The sequence below is a fragment of the Geotrypetes seraphini genome, chromosome 5, assembly GCF_902459505.1.
Source record: "Geotrypetes seraphini chromosome 5, aGeoSer1.1, whole genome shotgun sequence".
Lineage (NCBI taxonomy): Eukaryota > Metazoa > Chordata > Amphibia > Gymnophiona > Dermophiidae > Geotrypetes > Geotrypetes seraphini.
In genome coordinates, this window is record NC_047088.1 from 84,048,877 (window position 1) to 84,075,868 (window position 26,992).

The 26,992-nt window shown below is 44.2% G+C and overlaps 1 protein-coding gene across 10 annotated transcripts in view; it reads left to right on the forward strand.

Annotated features, from left to right (window-relative positions):
- LOC117360819 (probable E3 ubiquitin-protein ligase MID2) overlaps positions 1-26,992 on the forward strand; it is a 651,807-nt gene that overhangs the window by 547,918 nt on the left and 76,897 nt on the right. For all 10 annotated transcript variants that reach the window (XM_033945263.1, XM_033945261.1, XM_033945267.1 and 7 more), the window contains one exon: positions 11,551-11,712. In XM_033945263.1, the coding sequence (XP_033801154.1) occupies positions 11,551-11,712 (162 nt within the window). The remainder of the gene's footprint in view (positions 1-11,550; positions 11,713-26,992) is intronic.

Below are 26,992 nucleotides of genomic sequence, written 5' to 3' on the forward strand. Positions count from 1 at the left end.
TGTTTATTAAGTATTTAATAAACAGATTGAACTATAAACCCCCCCCCCCATTGTTTTATTAGATTAAGAATGATCCGATCACTTGTGAATATCTTGGACCCTTCATCACTTAACATTCTTATTCATTCTCTTATTATTTCAAAACTCGACTACTGTAATGCACTGTATAAGGGTATTTGTCAAAAAGATATCCGTTGGCTACAATTGATACAAAACACCGCCATAAAAATTATTGCAAATAAGAAAAAATTTGATCATGTTACCCCTCTGCTCAATTCCACTCACTGGTTACCAATGTCGTAACGCATTATCTATAAAATAGCACTTCTCTCCTTTAAATCTCTAGTTACTAAAGAACCGGCATTTATTCATAAACTTCTTATCCCACATGATCCGACACGAATTCTAAGATCTTCCTCGCAAAACCTTCTCCATATAGCTTCATTGAAAATTATTGGCTCACGTCGGGCCACTTCTTTCGCAGTTACAGCCCCCACGATATGGAACTCTTTACCTTTGTATATCAGGACGGAAAAAAACTTATCGAAATTGAAGGAATTATTAAAGACTTACTTTTTCCAAGAGGCGTATAACGTATAACATCTAAAAAAAATTTTTTTACACATAGGGCTCCTTTAACTAAGCTGTGATAGCGGTTTTAGCGCGCGCTGAATTGCCACGCACCCTAGGCACTAATGGCAGCATTGAGCTGGCATTAGTTCTAGCCGCGTAGCGCGGGTTTAATGCGCACGGCAATTCAGCACGTGCTAAAAACGCTATCGCAGCTTAGTAAAAGGAGCCCATAGTGCTGCTCAATATTTATGACTGCTTCCCCTTCCTACTGTGTGGTCTTCCCTTTTTGTACACTTTACTTTTAATTAGTAGTTCTCCCAACTTTCCTAACTGTGTCTGTCAGTCATGTCTTGTTAAGTGATTATTTGTTAAGTTTGTCTCCCTTTATTATTATAAATTGTAAAACGCTTAGAAATTCTGATTTGCGTTCAATCAAATTTTTAATAAGCTTGAAACTTGTTAGATGGCAGGCTTCTTCTTTTTCTTTTTTTTTTAAATTATGCATAGAGTGTTGGTATTATTAGGGAAGGTACAGTCATTTTGCAGTTTTTGTAGTTTTCATTCATTGTTATATAGCTTATAGTGATGTAAGAAACACTCAGGGCTATTTTTAGTGCGATGTAACCCCCGCGCTAGCCGAAAAACTACCGCCTGCTCAAGAAGAGGCGGTAGCGGCTAGCGCGACCGGCAAATTAGCGCACGCTATTACGCGCATTAAACCGCTAACGCGGCTTCGTAAAAGGAGCCCTCAGTCTAACAGTATAGTGCAGTTCTTGCTTCCTCTCCTCCAAATGCAACAGAATGGCTACAAATTCACTAAAATAGATGTTTATTCCAACACAGTCTGAAATCATTCACCCAGGAGCAGAGACCTGGAAAATCCGCATAAGGAGGTTGATGTAATAAGCAGTGATAACATGGGCTGCTATCACTCATTAATTAATGCACGATAATGGTCCATGTTAATTATATGCAAATGAGTTTGGAGTTAAATAGTGCATGTTAACTTTCTCATTAATGCAGCCATTATCCCAACAAGCTTAACTACATAGCCCAAAGGAATAAGCTGGTTGCAGTGTGACTGGATACAGATAAATCATACAGCTGAATTTTAGTTTGAATTTTATTTAATTCTGGCCTTAGCAGAAATAGGATTTATACAGTAAGGGGCTCATAATCAAAATTTTAAAACGTCCACAAACCAGCCTAAGTCGGCATTTGGACGTCCTAATAGCAGGGATATCCAAGTGCCGATAATCAAAACCAACTTTCTGGACATGCAGCAGCACTTATAAGCTGCTGTGTCCAGAGAGCAAAGGGGCGCATTAGGAGGTATGTTATGGGCGGGAATCAGGCGGGCTTCATCCTGGACGTACCCCAGCCATAATTAAAGCTTTCCTAGAGGGAACTTAGACACCAGCAGTTAGACCTGTTTGGGTTGCATTTAAGTTCCACAAAGATGCCCAAACTGACAAGAAGACCTTTGGAGAATTTAAGGCATGACCCCCCTTACTCCCCCAGTGGTCACGGCCCCCTCCCACCACCCAAAGAGCAAAAAAAACCCCGTAGGCTTCCTATCACCTGATCGCGGCAGAGGAACCTCCATCAGCTGAGCCGGTTTCAGGGATTCCTGGCAGCTCAGCTAATTGGGATTCCCCCTACCAGGATCAGCTGAGCTGTGGAGCCCTATGCCCCTCCCTCTGACATCCCCCTGACATCCTCCACAACTCCCTAACATTCCATAACTCCCCTGACATCTTCCTGACGTCCCATATCCCCAACATTCCTGGGCCCCCCTCCCACATCCCTGGCCCCCCCGTACCTTTGGAAGAGCATATGGCAGGAGAAAAATAGCAATTTTAAGCCAATGAGGGCCTTTGGTCCCTCCCACTGCACTCCAAGATGCATTGGGAGAGGGAAGCCCCATCATTTGCAACTTGCGGCCCTGTAGGCAGGAGGGAGGGAGCTTCCCTCCTGCTGTTTGCTCTTCTGAAGGTATGGGGGGCAGGAATGTTGGGGGGATATGGGGGGCAGAGATGTTGGGGTAGGTATGGGATATCAGGGAGATGTTGGGATATCAGGGGAGGTGCGGGATGTCAGGAGGAGGTACAGGATGTCAGGATATGGAGGATGTTGGGAATGTCAGGGGGAGGAGTATAGGGCTCTGTCGCTCAGCTGATCCTGGGCAGGGGGAATTCCTATCAGCTGAGCTGCTAGGAACCCCTAAAACTGGTTCAGCAGATGGGGATTCCTTCTGCCACTATACATCTACAAAACTTGCTTTTGTACGTTTTTCACGTGGACATTTTTATTTTTGATAATAGGCAAAAAAGGTAGACGCCCTAAGGACTAAAACCTATACCTAGCTCATTTCCAAAAATAAAATGGACATTTTACCTGCTGGGTTTGTGGGACGTCTTGCACAAAACGTCCAACCTCAGACTTAGGCACACTTTTGATTATGCCCCTCTAATGATTCAATGCTGACTATAAAAAAAACAAAAAAGAAGGGAGAAGGTACATAGTAGTGACTGAAATCCAACCTGAAAAGCAAAAGAAGATACACACTAAATAGGACTCAAAGGAATTCTGACGAATCTCAAACTAGCAGTAACATTAGTAGTTTTGGGGTGCTCTTTTTTTAAAAAAAATATTCAATTGATACACAGCTTATCTTGATAGCTAATTGGATGGCATTCATTGCACTTGAGAAATTAGGAGTATTGGGTTCCCCTCTCGCTTCCTTTTCTGTCACCATGGATGGTACTCATGATCGCAGGTTGATCTGTGATGTCACTCTCTCCTTGGGTCGATGCATGTAGAACTATGTGTGGATGGCTGAACGTGCAACTTCTACCATGAGCTTAAAACTGTGCTATGCAGATAGTTAATTCTATACAAATTTTATGCGTGCAGAACTCATGCACTAATCAGGGAATGCCTACTGCATGCACGTACACAAAGGTTTTGCGGTAATCGCAGCTTCTTGTGCACAAGTCTGAAGAACATGAAAGTGATGGCACACGTTTGCAGCGGCTGTTCTGCACATAAATATTAACCTTGCCAAACTGTCTTGGACATACATTTTTACAAAACTAATATTTACATGTAGGACAACAGCTGCAGATGTGTGCTGGCACTTTCATATTTGTTACTTCCCATCTGTGATATAGAATTGCAGATGTTGTTCTGTCTGGACAAAAGCCAAAAATTTTAATCATAAAAAGGGTATGAAATCCTCTCAACCAACTCTTCTACGATGTCCCAAGTATGATGACAAATTTCTTGTGTTGTGCACATTTCAAAAGCCATTGTTTCCTTGTGTGCTTTGCTGCGGAATACTTAGTGGGGTAATTTATCAATGGGCACTATTCACGTTAGCACATGCTAAACACTAATGACACCCATCATATTCCTATGGATGTCTTTTGATGAATTCTCCCCTTAGCGGCCCATGTCTTCTGAGTGCTAGATGCACTAAACAGGATTGGTAAGACCGCGTGGGTCCTATTTTAAAAGAGCTATTCATGCACTAAAAATTTTGCATACAAATGATTCATATGGAGGTTCCTGTAATCCCCGTCTCTCCCATCCAATTGATCGCTGTTAAAAGCGACTCTCACACATGACCAGAGCCAACAGGGGAAGCCTGGACAGCTGAGAAGCAGGGGAAGCCCCAAAGTAGCCTCCTGTCACTCAGCTGTTTGGGACAGGAAACCTTTTTTTTTAATGGGCACAGATGCTGTGTATGCCCTATTTTAAAAAAAAGTAAAGAGTACACACACGGCCCCCCCGACAAACTGACACCGGGACCGACACCCCCCATGCCAGCAAAAATCAGCAGGAGTGAAGCCCTCCTGCCTTGCCAAATCCTCCCCCCCCCCCCCCCGCACCAGCAAGTAAAAATCAGCAGGATGCCCACGCTCTCTTGCCAACAGAGGCCCTCTCCCACACCAGGCGCAATCCCCTCAAACCATTCCCTCCCCTCCCCGCCAAAAGGCAGGAGGAATGCCCACTCCCTCCTGCCACCAGATGCTCCCACAAACACCCTGACCCCCCCCCCCTCAAATCCAGTATCTTTTTCATAAATTGGGAGCAGGAGGGAAGCATGGTCCCTCCAGCTCCAAGGCCCGTTGATCCAAAATGATAGTCCTTTCCTCAGTGCATCATGTGATGCACCAGGAGGGGCCTAAGGCCCTGATTGGCTCAGACACCTAAGACCCCTCCCAAGGGAAGGGGCCCTTGGCATCTGAGCCAGTCAGGGCCTAGGTCCATCTATCTCTGTATCCCGGGATACAGAGGGAGAAGCCTTCAGTGTCTAAACAAAATAGACCCTTAGGCCCTTCCCGTGCATCACATGATGCACCGAAGAGGGAAGGCCCGCCATTTTGGATCGGCGGGCTTTGGAGCTTCAGGGACCGTGCTTCCCTCCTGCTCCCAACTTCTGAAAAAGGTACTGGGGGGTCAGGAGTTTTGTGGGAGCATGTTCACTTTGTATGATTCATAACTAACGTGACCATTTATTATTTTCATCAAAAGGGAACATATATTAATTGTCAGTCCTGCCCCCAATCCTGTCCTAGCCCTGCCCCATCCCGCCCCAAATCCCACCCCCAATTTCTTCCATTCATTTTTCATGTACACATAATATCTTATTAATTCATAATGGTAACCATAAAATAAAAAAAAACCTGTAAAGCACATTATACGCAGAGAAAATGTTAATTATCATTTATATTTGGGGGGTTTTCAAAGATGTCAAGGCAGATGACTTTAAAATATGCAATGTCACCTCAGTAACTATAGAAAAATAGACAAATATAGTGCAAAATATAGACAGCAGATATAAATTCTCAAAACTGACACATTTTGATCACTAAATTGAAAATAAAATCATTTTTCCTACCTTTGCTGTCTGGTGATATCATGAGTCTCTGGTTGTGTTTCCTTCTGACTGTGTATCCTTTCTTTCATTTCTTTCTTTCTTTCTTTCTCCACTCAGGCTCAACAATTGTCCCTTTCTATTCCCTCCCATGTCCATAGTGCCCTCAGTGCCTCCATCCTGTGTCCATAATGCCCCCAGTGCCTCTGTCCTGTGTCCTTAGTGCCCCCAGTGCCTCCTTCCCATGTCCATAGTGCCCCCAGTGCCTCTGTCCTGTGTCCTTAGTGCCCCCAGTGCCTCCTTCCCATGTCCATAGTGCCTCCAGTGCCTCTGTCCTGTGTGTCCTTAGTGCCACCAGTGCCTCTGTCTTGTGCCCTTAGTGCCCCCAGTGTCTCCTCTCATGTCCTTAGTGCCCCCAGTGCCCCTTCCTGTGTCCATAGTGCCCCAGTACCTCCTTCCCATGTCCATAGTGCCCCCAGTGCCTCTGTCCTGTGTCCTTAGTACCCCTAGTGCCTCCTTCCTATGTCTTGGCTTCCAGCCTTTGTCCCACCCCTCCCCCGAAGCCAGCCTACCTCCCTCTCTCCAGTGCCTGATTCAACCCCCCCTCCCCCATCCATGTACCACTGCTGCCTTCCAGACTCCCTCCTTCCCTCCCTGCCGCGCCGATTCAAAGCCCAGTCCGCTGTTGCTGTTCTTGCCTTCTTCCCGACGTCAATTCTGACATCGGAGAGGAAGTTCTGGGTCAGCCAGGCAACGATTGGCTGGCCCGGCATTTCCTCTCCGATGTCAAAATTGATGTCAGGAAGAAGGCAAGCAGCAGCGACGGCGGACCGGGCTTTGAATCGGCACGGCAGGGAAGGAAAGTGATCGCCTGTCCCGATGTCCCCGTGCACAGCTTCGGGACGCTGTCCCTGAAAACGGGACATTTCGGTGTCCCAAAGCAGTGGGTCGGGACAACGGGACGGTCGGTCCGAAAATGGGACTGTCCCGTTGAAAGCGCAACATATGGTCACCTTATTCATAAGTGCCTTAGGAGGGAATTTTAGAAAGCGCACTCAAAAATGTGTTCTAAAAAGGCAGCGCTATTCTGTAAAAGGGCACACATCCTTCATTGAACAGCACATAGCACTAATTCCCTCCCCTAAAGGATGCCAGACTTATTTATTTATTACCTGGTGAAATCTGCTATAAAGAGAAAACCAAAAAAACTCTGTGGAGTGACGATGATCCTAAATGGACTTTATTTGAAAGTGTCAAAGTTCCAAAGGTACACTGAAATCATCCATATAACATAATTTCATCCACATAAAAATAAATCATCCACATAAAAATAAATCATCCACATAAAAGCCTTAAAGGACCTAGTCTGCTAGGGTTACAGGACCCAACACGGTCCGCGTTTCGACAAAAAGTCTTCTTCAGGGGTACCCCTCATTATTTATAGGACCCCTGAAGAAGACTTTTATGTGGATGATTTATTTTTATGTGGATGATTTCAGTGTACCTTTGGAACTTTGACATTTTCAAAAAGTTCATTTAGGAACATCATCACTCCACAGAGGTTTTTTTTGGTTTTCTCTGGATTTTCTTCTTTGTGGATATTTTGGGGTCAATTCCTTTTGTTTTTTGAAATCTGCTATAAATGCTGGTGCCCAAGTTGGACATTCTTACCTTGCATTCTATGACTATGCGCATCACTTTTTTGCAGTGCTCCTATGTCCATGCCCCTCCCTTAGTCACACACCCCCTTGTGTGATATGCGCTATGGGAGTTATAGAATAGCATGCTGCCAGATGTGTGTGCAAATTTTAATGAATGCCAATTAAGAACATAAGAATTGCCGCTGCTGGGTCAGACCAGTGGTCCATCGTGCCCAGCAGTCTGCTCATGCGGCGGCCCTTAGGTCAAAGACCAGTGCCCTAACATCAGTAATTGGTAATTGGCACCCAATTACTGATGGTTAAAAGCAAATTAGAGCTCGCCTACATTTGGGTGCCATGTATAGAATCCAGGAGATAGCGCTTAACTGCAGGGGTGGCATATACAAGGGTGGAGCATGTAACTTATAAAATAATTAGGTATGCCCATTTATATCTGTCATTAACATGGCATAAGTTAGCACGCCAAATGATTCACTGGTACTGACTTACTGTACACTTGTATTCTATAACAGACCTCGATATATAGATGTAATTATAGAATTAGCACTCATTGCATGGCATCAAGGTATTTGCATTGTGACTCCCAGTTGTAGAATTGCTTCCTAAGAGTTTGTATTTATAACTGATTAGAGATAGGTAGTTTATCAGGGGAAATAATCTAGGTGAATGTATCATTATAGGGAGTAATTTTTTAACGATATACAGGTACACAAACAAAAAAAGGAAGAACCAACAAAATCTGCAGTAAAAGGGTCGAAGACAAAACAAGCAAGGAGAACTGCAGTAACATGTACAATGATACAGGCAAAGTTTATTAAAATAATTGCGGATAAAAACAACACCTTAAAATTAAACCACGAGACCCACGCCTTTCGGTACACGCCTTTTTCAGTGGTCCTAAGTTGGAAAGGAGTCAAATTGAACCGCAAAAAGCTTGCTCTTCCTCTACCCCGTGGGAGAGAAAGGACCGTCTGTGCTCCTGGTAAAATGGGGGCAGGAGCCTCTTTTTTCCAACACTGTACACACACACACACAAATCAAGTGTAAGGGGGGGGGGAGAGAGGAATTCAGTCGAATAGTCTTTCCTTGGAAGATAACCGAGCAGGAGTAGATTAGTGAAAACGTAATTGTCTTTTTTCCTCCAATCCCGAGGTGGAGCAGTGAAAGACAAGAAGACCGTTTCCAGTCACTTCACCGCCGTCTCCCGGGAAGGCAGTATCTACAGTTCCTTCGGCTTCATGTAGTCCGTGTGTAAAAGAGGTTATTTTTCAAGGTGGCAGAGCTTTATGGAGGGAGAGCCAGCGAGAGGAAGAAAAAAAAAAAGGCCAGTACTTAATCCCTTTGCTCCCTGCAGGAAACACCAGGTGCTGTGGCTTCTCCCTTCCTCCTCCTGCTTTATGTGCATGCGTGTACACGCGGGTCTAAGCCTGCACCTAAGGCGTGTAACGAAACACAGACCGTGTTAGTTCCCGTGGTTTAATTGTAAGGTGTTGGTTTTAACCGCAATTAATTTAATAAACTTTGACTGTACATGTTACTGCAATATACAGGTACACCATCATAAGGAATAAAATGGACCATGAGGCAGACAGCCCTCCGAAGCATTAGAAATGATTCCTTTCAAGTGACTACTGTGATTTGAGAATCATTTTCTAACTCAGAAGGTCTTTAGTCTATGAAATTTTATCTTATGAATATTCATTGTGGCAATCCTGAAACTTGACTGGCAAGGTGGAACACCTCCATGCAGTGGTTTTGGAAACATTGTTCTAAATCACATATGCAATGGAATCATCCGAAAACTGTGTTCCTCTTAGCGTTTGATCTGTTCGTTACAATACTATCAAATCACTTTCTCTAGTCTGGTGCTTTCAGCAATGATCCTGTGACTAGAAGCCATGCCCCAAGGGTCTTTTTCAGAACTCTGCATCATGGGATGTAAATCTGACCAGTGTGTTACCCTTAATAGAATACTAGCATAAGTTGGAAGTTAAGCATGTCTACTTACTCCATGTCAATAGCGGGCATAAAGGTGCCCTATTAAATGCAGCACTTATGCACATCATTTATAATATCCTAGATTGCTAGTATTCTATAACTTATGCAGTTGGCATAGGGTAGGGCAGAATGCTAATTTACCAAACTTTTTATCCCCATGGATTTAGAACAGGAAAATGGCTCTAGTAAATGACAGGTGCTAAGGCCCTGATTCTATAAAGTCCACCTAAAGTTAGGTGCCGATATCAGCAATGATTCTGTAAAACTTAGGTGTCTTTATAGAATCACACTTAGTGTTGCCTAAGCATACTTAAGTGGTGCTCAGCGTTTTAACATTTAGGTGCACCATATTTATGCCAGGGTTTTCCTTGCCTAAAGTTAGGTGCCGATATCAGAGCCTAAAAGTACCTAATTCATAAAAAGGCGCCTAATTTGAAAACATGACCACGATCCACCCCTAACCATGCCCACTTTTAGTGTAGGCACTTTGGGCTAGATGCCTACTTTATACACAATTGAGATTTTCGAATTAGATAACTTTCAATTAAGTCCAATTAAAGCCAATTGGGAGGTACTGACAGGGAAATTCTATAGCCAGCGCCTAAACGTAGGCGTTGGTAGTTAGTTGAAAAACTCCATCAGAAATAGCAAAAAAAATGACAGTGTTTAAACGCCTACCAACGCCTAAATAAAAGGCTGCTGTGGCATTAGGCGGATTGCGGCAGGGGAAGTTATCCCCAATCAGCTGAGCCAGCTGTGCTCTCTGAAGCTGCATCTTCAGGGAGTTCTGCCGACTCAGCTGATCGGGGGAGGGGGGACTTCACCGCCCTGACATCAGCTCCATGGGACTGTGAATGGCCTTGTCCCCATACCCACTGCAAGCAGTTGATTTTTTTCCCCCCATTATGGCGGATCGCCAGACTTGATGGACCTAGGGTCTGATCCATCGATGGCAATTCTTATGTAACAGTCACCATGTCATTCTCTAGCGTCAGTTACAGAATCCGGTCATGCCAATATCGTGAGTGTGGCGCGGTGGTTAAAGCTACAGCCTCAGCGCCCTGAGGTTGTGGGTTCAAACGCATGCTGCTCCTTGTGACTCTGGGCAAGTCACTTAATTCCCTTCATTGCCCCAGGTACATTAGACAGATTGTGAGCCCGCTGGGACAGACAGGGAAAAATGCTAGAATACCTGAATAAATTCATGTAAACCGTTCTGAGCTCCCCTGTGGGAATGGTATAGAACAGAAGTGTCCAACTTTTGGCTTCCCTGGGCCACATTGGCCGAAAAAAATGTTTCTGGGGCTACACAAACGTGCAAACGCTGCAGCACGACAGAGGAGGGAGCCGGCAAGACGGTAAACACCCGGGAGCAGCAGAGAAAAACACTGCATCGCCCTCTACTGGGGCCGCACAAAATACTTCATGGGGCCGCATGCGGACACCCCTGGTATAGAAAATTGAATTAATTACTTAATTAAGCACATTGATTAATTAAGTTAGACGTCAATGTTGGCGCTTAACACTTTATAGAATAAGGGCATAAAGGAGTAGTGGAAGGGCTCGAAAGGGGAATCCAGTATTGCTCTCATCGGCACCATCTTCCCAGTTTCTCAACTTTGGTTGTGAAAGGAGGTTGAGAAAGCTCTCCTCCATGGGCTTTTATACTCATAAAATTAGTCAATGCCTGTTTTAACCCCTTTGTGAGTAAGTTCTCTTTAGAATGAAATCTGGAGGGTAAGATGAGTGTTTTGTCTGAGAGGGCTTATTCAGACCCAGGGTGCTGATTCTAGGCCTCCAGTCTTGACTGAGTGATTTTGTATTGTGCTGAAATGAAGAGCTTTTGTTGAGACATGTGACAGCTAATTGCTTTCTATGATTGGTTGCTGTATATCTTGTCTGCCTGTTAGGCTTTCGTGATATCTGTGTATCTTTGCTCTCACTAGGCAGGGTTCATTCATTACTGGGTATCTTCTTATGCTGCTATTGGACCAAAATCAGTCATTCCATTGTCAGGCAATATTCATCACTACTATGTACCTTCTCTTGCTGTCATCAGGCAAGCTGCAGTGTGTATAATGTCAAGAAAAATAAGTTAGAATAAGAAAAACAAATGTCAGAGCATTGCTAAGTTGCTCCTCATTTTTTTGTGAGCAAGAAACTTTGTCCTTATATGTTGAATTTGCCATCTTAGCAAGAAATCCCTTCTTTAGTTACTAACTAAAGACCCTATTCCTCTCATAAGCATTTCCTTTCATCTTGTAAATTGCCCTCTATACTCATACTGCTGGTTTCAGCTCTTTGGATGACTATCAATTAGGCTGAAAGATGCAGCGTGACCTGTGAACTTTTGCTTAACAGCTCTTCAAGTGTGCCTGATGCTCTGTCTGTATCCATCTATTATTTGCCCATAAATCTCGCTCTCCCTCATGGCAGGTTTGTACAACTCCATGGACAGCTGGATGATTGTGCCCAATATCAAGCAAAACCATTACACAGTGCACGGGCTCCAGAGTGGCACCCGATACATCTTCCTAGTCAAGGCCATAAACCAGGCTGGCAGCCGGAGCAGTGAACCAGCACGGCTCAAAACAAACAGTGAGTTTTATGGGCAACGTGAAGGGCACGTGCAGGGGAGAGAAGAGTCACTCCTCTTCATAGGCAGTCTCTGTGTTTGTCTTTTGCAGGCTCACCAGTGCCAAATCATTTTCTTGCCTTAGAAATGATATAAAATGTGTTTCCGAAGCTGAAGGGCCTGCATTATGCACGAGTGGCTGTGGTTTTCACAGTACCATAACAGAAGCACGCTGGACAAAAACGCACCGACAATCCTGCACAGGACATACTGTAGGCGTGCCAGATTAAAACAGTAACTGTTAGCGCTGTGAGGAGGGGAGTTTGGGGGAAAACCCCCCCCCCACTAAACTTGCAAGTGTTTGCGCTCCCGTTGGGGGAGGTGTAGAGGGGAAAAAACCCCACTACACTGAAAATTGCCATTTTGCTAAGTTTTTGGGGTAGTCGGCAATTTTTAGTGTAGTGGTGGGGGTTCCCCCCCCCAACGGGAGCGCTAACACTTGTAAGTTTAGTGGGAGGTTCCCCACACACACACACCCCTCCTCAGAGTGCTAACAGTTACTGTTTTAATCCGGCGCGCATACGTCCTACGCGCGATTATCAGATGTGTGTTTTTATCTGGCGCGGGAATGATGGGTCACCGTTTTTCACACAAGCCCCGCTTTATAGCTCCTACTGGTTTATATAAATAGTTAAGCAGATGAGTCTTTGCACATTGCCCTCAAATCTCTCACTGACCACCCCTGAACCCATATGCTTTTATCCTTCCAGATGTATTTTGCCTTCTGGCATGCTTTGATTTAATTTTCCCCAAATTTCTGGGCCCTGGTGTCTTTTGAACACCTTCTGTTGAATCAACTTTATATTTTTTAATTCTGTTCTTATCCCAATTGGTCTCCTCCATTCTCGTGCCTATGCTTGCTACTGTAAACTCAGCTGCAATTGGGGTGTTTTTAGCTGAAGTGAAGAATTTGGGCTAACAGATCCTGGAAGTATGTAGTATTAAGAATGAAAAGTGTCTTATGTAGTGTCATTGTGTCATATATATAAAATGGAAAGAGTAATAGCTACACAGCAGGGGTATTTAAGGAAATTTCAAGATGTGTGGGAGCCGTTAACAAAATATTGTAATGAACAGATGCCATTTTTCCCTTAAATTTATAAGTTCAATATTCAGGGTGGGAGAGGGATAATTTTTAGTATATCATATAAAAATATTTGTTATGAAAGGGTGGGAAGGGAGGGAGTTAAGATTATATGATGTGTATTATTGCTGAATATTAAGTGATATATTTAATGTTAAAATGTTTTAACTTACTGTCACACTTATAACTTTGGAAAATTAATAAAGATTAAATAAAAAAAAAAAGAATGAAAAGTATCATACAGACTGGTATAAGCTTACCATTTGACTGCCAAAAAGTTGATGAACAGTCCCATGATACAGAGGGGTTGATGGAGAAAGCTTGCATTAGGCATGCACAGATAGCCTAGTGCACAGCTTCTAATGCAAGCATGAACCACATTTTCTGCTTACCAATGCAGTAAACAAATTAGATGCAAATTAGATCTGCACAGAATTTGTATATTAATAAGGAAGAGCACACTGAGCACGTTCTCACAAGGTTCTGCGCTAAAGGCAGCTGGTGCTGTGAGCATGTCTGAGCAGGAAAAAAACTTATCAGCACATACCTGTTCTGTGCTAAAATGTTATTCATATAAATATCAGAATCACAAATATTTCTATGCATAAAGGACCTAATTCTATAAACGGTGCCTAACTTACAGGCATCAGTCAGCATGGTTGTCAATCAACCGCGCAATGCCGTTTATAGAATCATGCCTAGAGGAGCTTAAGTAAGCTTGATAAGTCCCATTGAATATCAGGCCCTAATGTTTTTTTAGATGGCATTAAACACCAGCTTAATTCTTTATAAGCAGATAGCTGACACAAACGCCGTGGAGCAGTTGTAAATGTCAACATCTAGATTTTTTTAAAAGTATGCATTTGATTGTGATTTGGATTAATTTATTGACTTTTTATAGCACTTAACACAATATTTGTTCTAAAGCAGTTTACAACGTTAAAATTGAACAACTTTAAAAAAAAATGTATGATAAATAATACAGTCAAAATAATAAAGAGCAAAATTTACAAATGCCACTTAATTCGGATGGTAATAAGTTCCATAAGAATGCACCGGCATAGGAAAATACCCTATTCCTGGAATCCATCAATTAATGGAACTGAAAGAGGGCAGTTGACACAAACATTTATGGAAGGAACATAGCTCATACTGAGGCTCATATTTTAATAATTTGTTAGAAATATAAACAGGAATACCCAAGTAAACTAAGGATTCAGCAATCTGTGGTATCCTGCAATGGCGTGCCTAGAGCGGGATAGGGGTGCGGATTGCCCGGGGTGCCAGCCCTAGGGAGGTGCATAGCCGGTTGGGTCTGGAACCTCCCGCGCTGATCTAAACTGCACCTCAGCGCGGCTGCTGTAGTTATTCCGAAGCAGAGTCGGCAGCCGCACTGAAGTGCAGGAAGGACTCACAATGACTGCTTCTGCTGCCTCTGCTCCGGAAGATGTCAGTGATGTCGGAGGGGAGGGACTGGCAGCCGCAGTCATCGGGGAACCTTGCCGCAATTCCCTACATCTGCCGGCCCACCCCCTCCGATGTCACTGACATCTTCCGGAGCAGAGGCAGCAGAAGCAGTCATCGCGGGACCTCGCTGGTTTGGTGGGAGAGAGGAGCATAGAAGGGTGGTGGAGGGAGAGAAAGGAGGTCAAGGTGGTATGGAAGGGTGATGGAGGGAGAGGGGCAGGATGGTATGGAAGGGTGGTGGAGGGAGAGTAAGGGGCAGGGTGGTAGAAGAAGAGAAAGGGGGCAGATGCTGTTGGAATTGGTGTGCAGGGAAAGGGGAGAGAGACATAAGGGGAAAGGATACTGGATGGAATTGGATTGGGAAAGAAAGGGGACAGATGCTGATGGAAGTGGGGAGAAGGGAGAGGAGAGAGTGAAATGCCAGACCATGGGGGTGTGGGAGAGGGAAGGGAAGAAGAGGAGAGGAGAGAGATGCCAGACCATTGGAGGAGGGAAGGGAAGAAGATGGATGCCAGACCAATGGGGGTGAAGGGAGAGATGGAAGGGGGAGGCATAAAGTTTCTGGAAGGGGAATAGAAGGAGAGAAGATGCCATATAGAAGGGGCAGAAAGAGGTTAGACAGTGGATGAAAGGAATTGAGTGATAAGAAGATGAGGAAAGCAGAAACCAGAGAATCCAAGGTAGAAAAAAAATTCTATTTATTTATTTTTTTGCTTTAGGGGAAATGCATTGCTGTTTCTGTGGTGTTGCATTGTATGCAGAGTCCAGCTTCTTGGTGGTTCAATTTAACCTTTGTCTACATATTTCTGTTTTATCCCCCCCCCCCCCTTTACAAAACTGTAGAGCGTTTTTTAGCGCCAGCTGTGGTGGTAAAAGCTCTGATGCTCAGAATTCTATGAGAGTCAGAGCTGTTACCACCATGACTAAAAACCACACTACAGTTTTGTAAAAGGGGGAGGGGTTAGTTAGTGATTACATATTCCTTACTAGGTGAAGATGTTTTCTGTGTTCTGTGTGTCTGAAAGACATGGTTTTCTGTTAGGATTGACTGTGCAGGATTTATCTGTACTAGTCTGGCTTGTTTAGTTTTACAATGGATGTTTTGATGTTGTACTGCTCACTGCAGTATGTAAGATGCTGCCTTTTCCTAGGTACACTCTTGTGTGACGTGTGGATTGTTACTAAAAATCATGTTTTTCATACAGATGGGGGGGGGTGTCAAAAAATGATGGGCCCCGGATGTCACATAGGCTAGGTACGCCACTGGTATCCTGGTATCATAGTTGTTGAATCCCATCTTACAGGAATAACAATGTTTGCAAGCTACCTCACAAACAGCTTTATTCCTGCGGCACAGAACCACGTCCTGGGCTGCGGCACTGAGATCCTCCCTGGACCCAACCTCTCCATGTATGCTCCCCCAGGCCCACTCATCCCTCTAGTGGCTACCTGACACATCATTGGTGATCCAGGGGAATAAACTGGGCCTTAGGTGCCTGGGCCAATCAGGGCCTTAGGCCCCTCTCCAGTGCATCCCAGGATGCACAGGAAAGGGGAAGACCTGTTGGCCAGAGGGTATAGGCATGCCTCCAGCCAGCCTTACAACAAAATGTATGGTGGTGGGGTGGGGGGTGGGGTTTGGGGGTATCTGCAGTTGGGGTGGGAAATGGGTTTGGGGGGAGCCTGCAGGCAGGAGTGAGTGTGCATCCCTCCTGTCTGTCGCGGTTGGGTGGGGGTGCTTCAGGGGTTCTGGCAGGAGAGAGTGGGCATACCTTCTGCCGCGGGACTTTGAAGGGGAAGTGGGCATCCTTCCTGCCGATTTCAGGGGCTCCTCTGCTGCAGCTGCTCAACTGATCACAGCAGGGGTATTCTCCCTCCCCCCCCCATGAGCTCTTCAGAACGATGCCTAATCGTTTCTGGCCACTCTGGTACAAACCTCAAAATGGCGCTCCTAGCAGCGTCTCACATGGGGGGGAGGGGGGTCATATTTCCCTATAAGGAAATTTTCTGTATATGGAAATATGACCCCTAGCAGTACTCTGTAAGTCATGTGTGTGACAGCTTCACCCAACATTCCCTCGCTATGTGCCAGATGCAATAAATGGTACTCAAAAATCGGCGCCAGAAAAAAAAACCAGCTTTCAGTGCTGTTCTATAAAGGTTGTGCTGTGCCGAATGTTCTTTACAGAATAGTACATAGCGCTCATTCTCAAACCAAATTTGGGCGTCAAGACTTGTGTGTGTGAAAAACTGGTGTAATTCCTGTTGCTCAGTTTAGGCATGCATCCCTTTCAGAACCCTGCCCATGTCCCTCTTATAGCCTTGTCTTATTTTGGGTTGCGCTCTATGGGATTTGGGTGCTCCATGTTATAGAAAAGCATTCAGCCAGATGCGTGCACAAATCCTAATTAATGGTAATTAAAGGCAAAAATTGATTGCTAGTGCCCAGTTACTGCTATTAATTGTCTTGCTAACCAATTAAGTTGCACTTGCATCTAAGGATTGTTCCCAAATTTTGGTGCGTTAATTGTATTTTGGGTAACAATTCTATTATTAGTTCTTAAATATAAATACCAGTGTATATTCAAATAAATGCAGTGCTTAGTGCTTAATCTGTTATGGGAAATATAGCACATCTTTATATCATCACACTTCCCTACCTACCAATCCTAATAATAATTGTCTTTTATCAAAATAAGATACAGTTGTTATGAAAATTTTTTTTCAAATTTGTAAATAGTATAAATTTCTCCACTTATCTGTGCACTGTTAATCAAATGTTCTCTATTCCTAAATTGTTGTGTTCCACTAATTCCAATTCTTCTTAAAGCTCACTGAAATCCTTTTCATGCTTTGTCCAATACAAATTCATCCACCGACTTGGTCTCATAATCCAATAAAAACTTTTCTCCAACTTTCCCTTGACTCGAGTCCATGTTTTGCTATGGCGTCATCAGGAAGCAAGTAAACATGATTCTCTTCTCAATACAGCATTGATGCTGAAAACGTTTTATTGACTTTGGCAGGATAGAAGACCATCTCAGGTTTGCCTTATTGCTTTCATGCTAGGAAAGTGTGGAACTGTAGGCAGAGCAGGGTGAAGCTGTGGGGAAGTGGGAGTGTGCCTTAACCTCCAACTGAAAAAGCTGGCCCTTATGAAATCTCTGTGCCTCTAATGTTCATGGAGCCATATGTCCATGTTTCAACAATTTGCCTGCAACAAGATTATAAAATTAATAGGCAGACACTACAGGCAAATATAAATATGTATATACAAAGGCAAAAAAAAAATTATACAGAAATACTGTATACATAAACCCATCATAGATATATAATAAATAAATTTTTTTCTCTCTTTCTGGGCTCCTTTTACAAAGCTGTGTTAGGCTTTTTTTATCGCCAGCCAGGGCGGTATTAGCTCCGATGCTCATTCCTATGAGCGTCAGAGTTCATACTGCCATGGCCGGTGATAAAAAAGCCTAACAAGGCTTTGTAAAAGGGGAGGGCTCTATCTATATAGAACAGTCCTGAACACATGGTAGAACAGTCCTGAGCACATGGTAGAACAGTCCTGAGCACATGGCAGAACAGTGAGCGGAGCAGGGAGCAGAGAGTGTGCTAGCAGGAAGGAGAGGAGAGAGGAACAGAGAAGGCGGTACTAGCAGGGGAAGAGGCGAGAGCTAACTCCGCCCACCCCCGACGTCACCAACCAAACTCCCCCCATAAAAGGGGATGAGTCAACGGCGCGCAGCTGTTCGGCGTGCGGCGAAGGCGAGCGGCAAAGGTGCTCGCCTTAGCGAGAGCACCTTTGCGAAAGGCCTCAAGGAAAGGCTCCGGATAACTGCCAAGGTAAGGTTTTAACAAATAACAAGGCGGAGTACAACCACCAGGCACATACAACTAGCTATTTAACTTTCAGACTATCTTTTAAACTTTCTATCCAACTTTCAAACCAGGCAGACCTCTCTAACTAAGCAACAGCCAGACCTTACCAGTCACTCTATCCTTCAAACTTTCAAACTATTTAACAGGCAGCCCTTTCTAGCCAACTAACAAACTGGCAGACTAAACTAACAATTAACTAACTAACTACCTCTATCCTTCCAACTTTCAAACTCTGACAGGCAGACTTTCATACTATCTAACAGGCAGACTTTTCTAGCTCACTAACGATCAGGCCGACATAACTAACTAACAAATATCTAAACTAACAAAAAAAAAAAAATTTTGAAAATGGCAGGAAGAACAAGAAGCAACAGGGCTACAATCAAGACTGGCAGCCCAGTCACTGAAGGGATCCAGGGGATTGCCACGGTCCACGTATAGACGGAAGGAGAGCCAGAACGGAGGACAGAGATCTCTGTACAGACCAAGGTCATCCCCAAGCAGATGACTACAGTCTCCACACAGACAGAAGAGATGGATCAGCTAGACGGAGACATCTTGCAGGAGCTGAGGAGCCTGAGAGAAGAGGTAAAGCACTTGAGAAGCATCCGAGAGGACGAGGCCTTCATCGACAGAGTCATCCAGGAGTTGTCCCAGGTCACCGAGCAGGAGCAGGACAAAACCATCCTCAGGACGCCCAAACTGTCCAAACCTGTAACCCTGAAACCAGTTTAACATCGAACCCACTAATCGCCTTGAGGAACAGATTCCAGCTGTTACAGGAGGAACCTGCCAATGAGGTACAGGAAGTTGTCCACCAGACGATTCCGGTTCTGGAGACAATAGATCAGCTCCCCCCAAAGAAGCGCAGAGTGGTAGTCATTGGGGATTCCCTGCTGAGGGGCACCGAGGGACCAATTTGCAGACTAGATATGCAATCAAGTTTCAAGTTTATTAGGATTTTATATACCGCCTATCAGGATTATCTAAGCAGTTTTTACAATCAGGTACTCAAGCATTTTCCCTATCTGTCCTGGTGGGCTCACAATCTATCTAACGTACCTGGGGCTATAGGATTAAGTGACTTGCCCAGGGTCACAAGGAGCAGCGTGGGGTTTGAACCCACAACCCCAAGGTGCTGAGGCTGTAGATCCAACCACTGCGCCACACACTCCTCTACTAATCAAGAGAGGTTTGCTGTCTGCCAGGAGCCAGGATCCGAGATGTAACCGCCTGCCTAGACAGACTTATCAAGCCACATGACCACTTCCCCATGCTTCTCATGGAACGAATGACACTGCCAGGAACACCACGGAGAACATATCTGAAGACTTTGGAGCCCTGGGTGAGAAGTTGAGGAGGATGGAAGCGCAGGTGGTCTTCTCCTCGATCCTCCCAGTGAAAGGCAAGGGGAGAGCCAGAGAGGATCGTATCCAGAGGACAAACAACTGGCTGCACGGATGGTGCAGGGAGATGAACTTCGGATTCCTGAACCATGGAGAGGCACTGCAAGGACTACAGGGACCTGACGGACTTCACCTGACCAGAAGGGGAAAGAAAGTCTTTGGACACCGACTAGCCCGCCTATTTCATAGGGCTTTAAACTAGGTAAGTTGGGGGAGGGTACCCACTTACGTGCTGGCGCAAGTAACCAACTTGGCGAGGTAAGTTGCCAATCCATTTCTGAGTCTGAAGTAAGTACACACTGCATTTCCGAGTCAGAGGTAAGTACACACATTGCAAACAGTATTATAGGAGTCCAATTAGCTCAAGCAGGAATATCTACACAGAGACATAGCAAGCATAAGGTATGGAGGGCTATGTACGTTAATGCCCACAGTTTGGGCAATAAGATTCTGGAATTAGAGACGGAAATGAGGAACGCCGACCTAGATGTGGTGGCGATATCCGAGACTTGGTTCATGGACTTCCATGGGTAGGATATGGCTATACCGGGATACAACTTACTTCGACGGGACAGAGAGGGCAAAATGGGATGAGGGGTAGCACTATACACTAAAGAGGACATCAAAGTTACCAAAATCGCAGATGTCAACTACACCGGGGAATCCCTCTGGGTGAATTTGGCTAGGGGGAAGGACAAATGCCTGTATCTTGGTGTAGTATACAGACCTCCAAGACAACAGGAGGACATGGATATAGAATTAGTTGAAGACATTGAGAATATCACTTTGCGTGGAGACACAGTATTGTTAGGAGACTTCAATATGCCTGATGTGGATTGGAACAATCTTTCCGCTACGACCAGCGGCAGCAGGAAGCTATTAACCTCTATAAAGGGAGCGAGACTCAGACAAATGGTAGTAGAGCCCACTAGAGATCGGGCGATACTAGACCTAATATTCACCAACGGAGAAAGTGTCACAGAGGTCTCGGTAGGCGATACGTTTGCCTCCAGTGACCACAACATGATATGGTTCAACCTCAGGAAAGGTTTCACTAAGTCAAGCACATCAACCAAGATCCTCAACTTTAAGGGAACAAACTTCGAAAGCATGGGAGATTTCGTCCATCGGGCACTGCAAAACCATGCCGAAACAGATAATGTAGAAGTAATGTGGTCAACTCTGAAATCAACTTTACACGAAGCAACCAACCGCTACGTCAAATCAGTAAGTAAATGGCGAAGAAACAATAGACCACAGTGGTTCTCTGCGGAGATCTCAGACCTCATAAAAAAGAAGAAAAGAGCATTCATCCTCTACAAACAATCAGGGAAGCGAGAATCCAAGGAAGACTATCTGGCAAAGTCAAAAGTGGTCAAAACGGCAGTTATGGAGGCCAAACTCCGAATGGAGGAGAACCTTGTGAAGAACATCAAGAAGAGCAATAAATCCTTCTTCCGGTATATTAGTGACAGAAAAAGAAACACAGAAGGGATAGTACGCCTTAAGAAACCCAACGGGAACTATGTAGAATCGGACAAAGCCAAACTTTTAAATGAATACTTCTGCTCGGTCTTCACTTGCGAGGCGCCGGGATCCGGCCCTCAGCTGCCGACGAGGGAAAACTCGGAAGACCCATTTCGAGTTTACGCCCAGCAGTGTCTACGAGTTGCTATCAAGACTCAAGGTGAACAAAGCTATGGGACAGGACAAACTACACCCCAGGGTGCTCAGGGAGTTGAGTGACGTCCTGACGGAACTGTTATCCACGCTCTTCAATCTTTCCCTAAGTACAGGAAGAGTCCCATTGGATTGGAAAATGGCTAACGTCATTCCACTCTACAAAAAGGGATGCAGGACGGAGGCTGAGAATTATAGACCCATGAGTCTCACATCGATAGTGAGTAAACTTATGAAAACACTAATCAAACGCCAATTGGATACGATCCTGAACGAGGAGAATCTACGAGATCCCCATCAACATGGTTTTACGAAGGGAAGGTCCTGCCAATCAAATCTGATCAGCTTCTTTGACTGGGTAACAAGAAAGCTGGATATAGGGGAGTCCCTGGACGTCGTGTACTTGGACTTCAGCAAAGCGTTTGATAGCGTCCCACATCGCAGGTTATTGAGCAAGATGGGTTCGATGGGACTGGGTGAAACATTAACCGCATGGGTTACGGACTGGCTTAGAGGTAGACTTCAGAGGGTAGTGGTAAACGGTACCCTCTCCGATACGACAGAGGTGATCAGCGGAGTGCCGCAGGGCTCGGTCTTAGGCCCGATCCTATTTAACATCTTCATAAGAGTCTTGGCTGAGGGGCTTCTAGGTAAAATTATATTATTCGCCGATGACGCCAAACTATGCAGCATAGTAGGCAACCGCACAACAGATGAAAGCACAGTGCCCGACAAAAGCTCAATGCCCGACAGTATGATGCAGGACCTACTCCTGCTGAAGCATTGGTCAAAGACTTGGCAACTAAGTTTCAATGCCAAAAAATGCAAGGTCATGCACCTTGGCAGCAAAAATCCATGCAGGACTTACACCCTAAATGGTGAGCAAGGACTGTAGCAGAACGTGACTTGGGGGTGATCATTAGCGAAGACTGACAATCAAGTGGAGAAAGCTTCATCCAGGGCTAGACAAATCATGGGCTGTATCCGTAGAAGTTTCGTCAGCTATAAGCCAGAAGTCATAATGCTGTTGTACAGATCCATGCTGAGACCCCATCTGGAATACTATGTACAATTCTGGAGGCCGCATTATCAAAAAGATGTGCGGAGAGTTGAGTTGGTTCAGCGAATGGCCACCAGGATGGTCTCAGGTCTCAAGGATCTCCCATATGAGGAACGACTGGGTAAGTTGCAGCTGTACTCACTCGAGGAACGCAGAGAGAGAGGGGAGACATGATCGAGATGTTCAAATATGTCACAGGCCGTATCGAGGTAGAAGAGAATCTCTTTTTCCTTAAAGGACCCACGGCAACAAGAGGGCATCCGTTGAAAATCAGGGGTTGGAAATTTCATGGCGACACCAGAAAATATTTCTTCACCGAAAGGGTGGTTGATCGCTGGAATAATCTTCTACAACAGGTAATTGAGGCCAGTAGCGTGCCAGATTTTAAGAAAAGATGGGTTTGGCATGTAGGATCTCTTCATGGAGGTAGTTAGGAGGTGGGCCATTAGTGTGGGCAGACTAGATGGGCCGTGGCCCTTTTCTGCCATCATGTTCTATGTTTCTATGACTGTCACAACTCTAGGGAGACACCTAGGGCCGCTTAAACTTGCCCAAGGCCACTTCCAGGTGAAACCATGCCCATGCACAGCCTTGGGCAAGCTTAGGTGTCTCTAAGTATCTCCCACACCCACGACAAACGCCTACAGTGTAGGCGTCCTGCCTCAGGGAGCTTTTTTCTAAAAATGTGCATCCTGAATGGCTGCCAGACGATGGTAGGATGCCTACTGCCGCCTACAATCGGGACGCCCGTTTGTAAAATCAGCCCCCAAGGATAATACAATGACAGCTCTGATATGCATTCCAGAAAAAGAGTTCTAAATTTGCTTTGAAGGGTGGACTTGGCACTGGCGTCGGTGCTTAGCTTCCCAAGGGGAGTACTTTGAAGGTGACCATAGTGATATTCAGCAATGAGGTATGTAGCACTTTTTCTAGGATGAGTTTGCGAACTTAATTGTCAGACTTCGTATAATGATAATAACTCAGACTTAAGAAACTTTGAAAATCACTGAGATGCATTAACATTATTTGAGGGCGGTTTGAAAAGTTCAGTAAAACGTCAAGTTAAAATTTTTTTTAAAAGTTAGATTTCTCAACATAGTCTTCATCAAGGGCTATACACTTAGGGCTCCTTCTACAAAGGTGCACTAGCGGTTTTAGCGGCGCTAAAATGCTTTGCACGCTATCCGCTACCACCTCCTTTTAAGCAGGTGGTAATTTTTCGGCTAGCATGCACTAATCCGGTGCTTGTGCTAAAAACGCTAGTGCACCTTTGTAAAAGGAGCCCTTAGTCCAGCGAGTTTCCAATTTTCCCATCCTGTTAAAAAAATATGGTTTTTGTCAAAATGTTTAAAATATATGTTTAACTTGATTTTTGGCCAAACTTTTCAAACCATGCTCGTAAATTCCCTGACAGTTCAGGACATTTTATATAAAATGTATTTATTACCTAAGAAGTTCCAAATTAAGGGTGAAAAATAAGCTGCATAGCAATGCAGGTTCCTAAGCCTAAAAATTGAAAAATATCTTTTGAGCATGGCATGTATGATACAATTAAAATAATTTATCTCACAAACTGCTATTAAATTACTGCAGCAGAATGAGAGCTATTGTTCTCATTTGCTTTCAAAATTAAAGCTTTATAGTTATTATCCACAATTTAAAAACCTCCTTTGTAAACAGCTCATTAATATGTTTCTGAAAAACGACATATCCTGTTTTCTGAAAAACGATGGGGTCCTTTGATCAAGTTGCGGTAGGGGTTTAACGCGCGTTAAACCGCCTGCCACACTAGACACTAACGCCTGCATTGAGCAGGCGTTAGTTTTTTAGCCGGCCGCAGGGGTTAGCGAGTGATGAAATGTCCGACGTGCTAACCCCACTAGCGCGGCTTGATAAAAGGACCCCGATATATCCTATTTAGCACTTCAAATGAGACCAAAGATGCCTAAAGCTTAAAACCTTGTGTGAGTTTTATTCACTGGTCGCACCACTTTACAAAAACAATTTTTACCTCACACTTAAAGCAAGCTCAAAAATATATTTGTTCCGATCTTATAAATTAAAAGCATTATATTATGAAGATATTTACCCCCAAACTCTATAAATGTTGTTCAAAACTGCGTGTGCATCAAATTTGTATATGCAATTTAATTGAGTGACAAGCCAATTAGCATAAATAATTAGGCACTAACGAGCAATTGTTTGTGTTAATTAGCAACAATTTGAATATGCATGCATCTCGCTAGGTTCTATGCTATGAAGATGAGTGTGTAAATTTTTTAGCATGACGCTGAAAAGGAGGTGTGACCAAGGGAGGGGCATGGATGTGTCGGGGGCGCTCACTAAAGATGTGCGCTGTATTACAGAATTTAGGGGGATCCATGACTAATTTAGGTGTGAGGATTTGCACCACATTTCAGTTGGTGTAAATCCTTGAGCCCAAAACTGGGTGTGGGTCCCAGCGCTAAGCAGATATGACTCACTGGCCCTCTAGCCCAGTATCCTGCTTCCAACAGTGGCCAATCCAGATGAGAAGTACGCGGCAGAATCCCAAAGAGGAGCAAGATTCCATGCTAACAATCCCAGGGATAAATAATGGCTTTCCCCATGTCTGTCTTAATAGCAGATTATGAACTTTTTCTCCAGGAATTGTTCAAAGCTTTCTTAGACCCAGATATACTAACTACTGTTACCACATCTTCAGGCAACTAGTTCCAGAGTTTAACTATTTGTTCAGTGAAAAAATACTTGCTTCTATTTGATTTAAAAATATTACCAGGCAACTTCCTGGAGTGTCTCCTGGTCTTTGAACTAGAGAATGACACGGGGATAAATTTGTCCCCGTCCCTGCATGATCTATCTCCGTCTCCGTCCCATCCCCGTGAGTTCTGTCCCTGCTACAATCCTGCAAGCTCTGTTCTCATTTGCACAAGCCTCGAACATTTAAAAATCTTAAGTGTTCGAAGCTTGTGCCAACAATAATCAATAATATGTTGGCTTGTGCCAATGATAATCAATTAAAATGTTCACACACATTTTTAGGCATCAGGAGTTGCGCGTAGAATTTTACATGAGGTTCCAAATCAGGGGCATGGCCACGGTGTGTCCTGTAATTTATGCATGCTGTTATAGATAAGGGGAATAATAAGTAATTTGGGCACAAGGATTTACACCAGGGTTTAGTTGGTTTAAATCCTCACATCTAAAGTTAGGAGTGGTTCCTGGCACCAAGTGTTAGTCTATAAACACTGCCTAAATTTGAGCACCATTTATAGAATAGTGTCTAGTACATTTTTTTAGAAGGCACTGATTTTTCAGCACCATTTATAGAATTCAGTCTTAAATGTGTACTTTTACACACATATCAGGTGAGCAATTTATATTAAAATCTATTTCAACAGGTAAAACACTGTTTTACCCACGGGGATGGTTTCATTGCTTCTGTTTGTACTTCATGGTGTAATCTCTCCCATTGGGCTCATTTTGTGCATACTACAAGGGGGTGCTGAAAATTTCTCAGCCCAGCCAAGAAGGGAATGACGTGGAGCCATGAAACTTACAAGTTATTCCACATATTAACCCCTAAGTTCAGCACACTTGGCACATCATGTCTGATGTTTCTATAACCCTTCAAAAAAATACTCTGGTCATTGAAATACTGCTCCATTGCTGCAATCACCTCCAAATCACTCAAACATTGTCACCCTTTCAAACTCTTTTTAAGGTTTGGAAACAGAAAATAGTCAAATGGAGCCAGATCTACTGAGTTGGGTGGATGGTCTATACAGTAAAACCCCAACTGCATCAACACATCCCTTTGCCAGCCTTGTGAGCAGGTGCATGGTCTTGCAAAAAGAGAACACCTTTCTACAGGTTCTCTGTCCTTTTTTCTTTTATTGCCTCCTTTAATCAGCACAGCAAATTATTCCGCATTAACTCTTTGGCCTCTTGGAAGATAAACATCACAACACATTCCTGATCCCAAAACACTGTGGCCATGACTTCTGCTGACTTTTGGGTCCTGAATTTCCTTAGCCTTGGAGAACCTGACTTCTACCATTGCATGGATTGTTGTTTTGTCTCAGGATCATAATGGTGTAGCCATGTTTCATCAACAATAACTAGCCATTCCAAAAAGTTGGCACCAGCTTGCTGAAAAATCAGCATGGAAGTGTCCACTCAACGTCATCTCTCGTCAGCATTCAAATATTTGGGCTCCTACTTGGCTGACAGCTTCTGCATACCCTGCTGCTCATTGATTATACACCCAACACATTCCCTGGATATCTGTAGTGTCTCAGCAATTGTTTTAGCTGATATTCACTGATCTGCCAAAATCAGGTCATGGACATGGTCAATAATTTCAGGAGTTGGCACTGTTTGAGACCTCCCAGACTTTGCTGCATCTTCGGTCTCGAAATGAGTATGATGGGCATTTGCCACTCAGTGTTTGCATCATACATTGATGGATTTCCTTTTGGAGTTTTCTTCTGCAGGAATAGGAACTTCATGACAGCTCGGAGTTCCACACTTGAAAATTCCACTTTTTCGTTGACATAGTTCCATGATCTGAAACAATGGTAAAAAACATAGTATTACGATTCTGCAAATTGGCACTTTGCAAAATAAAATAACTCTCTTTTCAGCCACAGTGCCAAAGT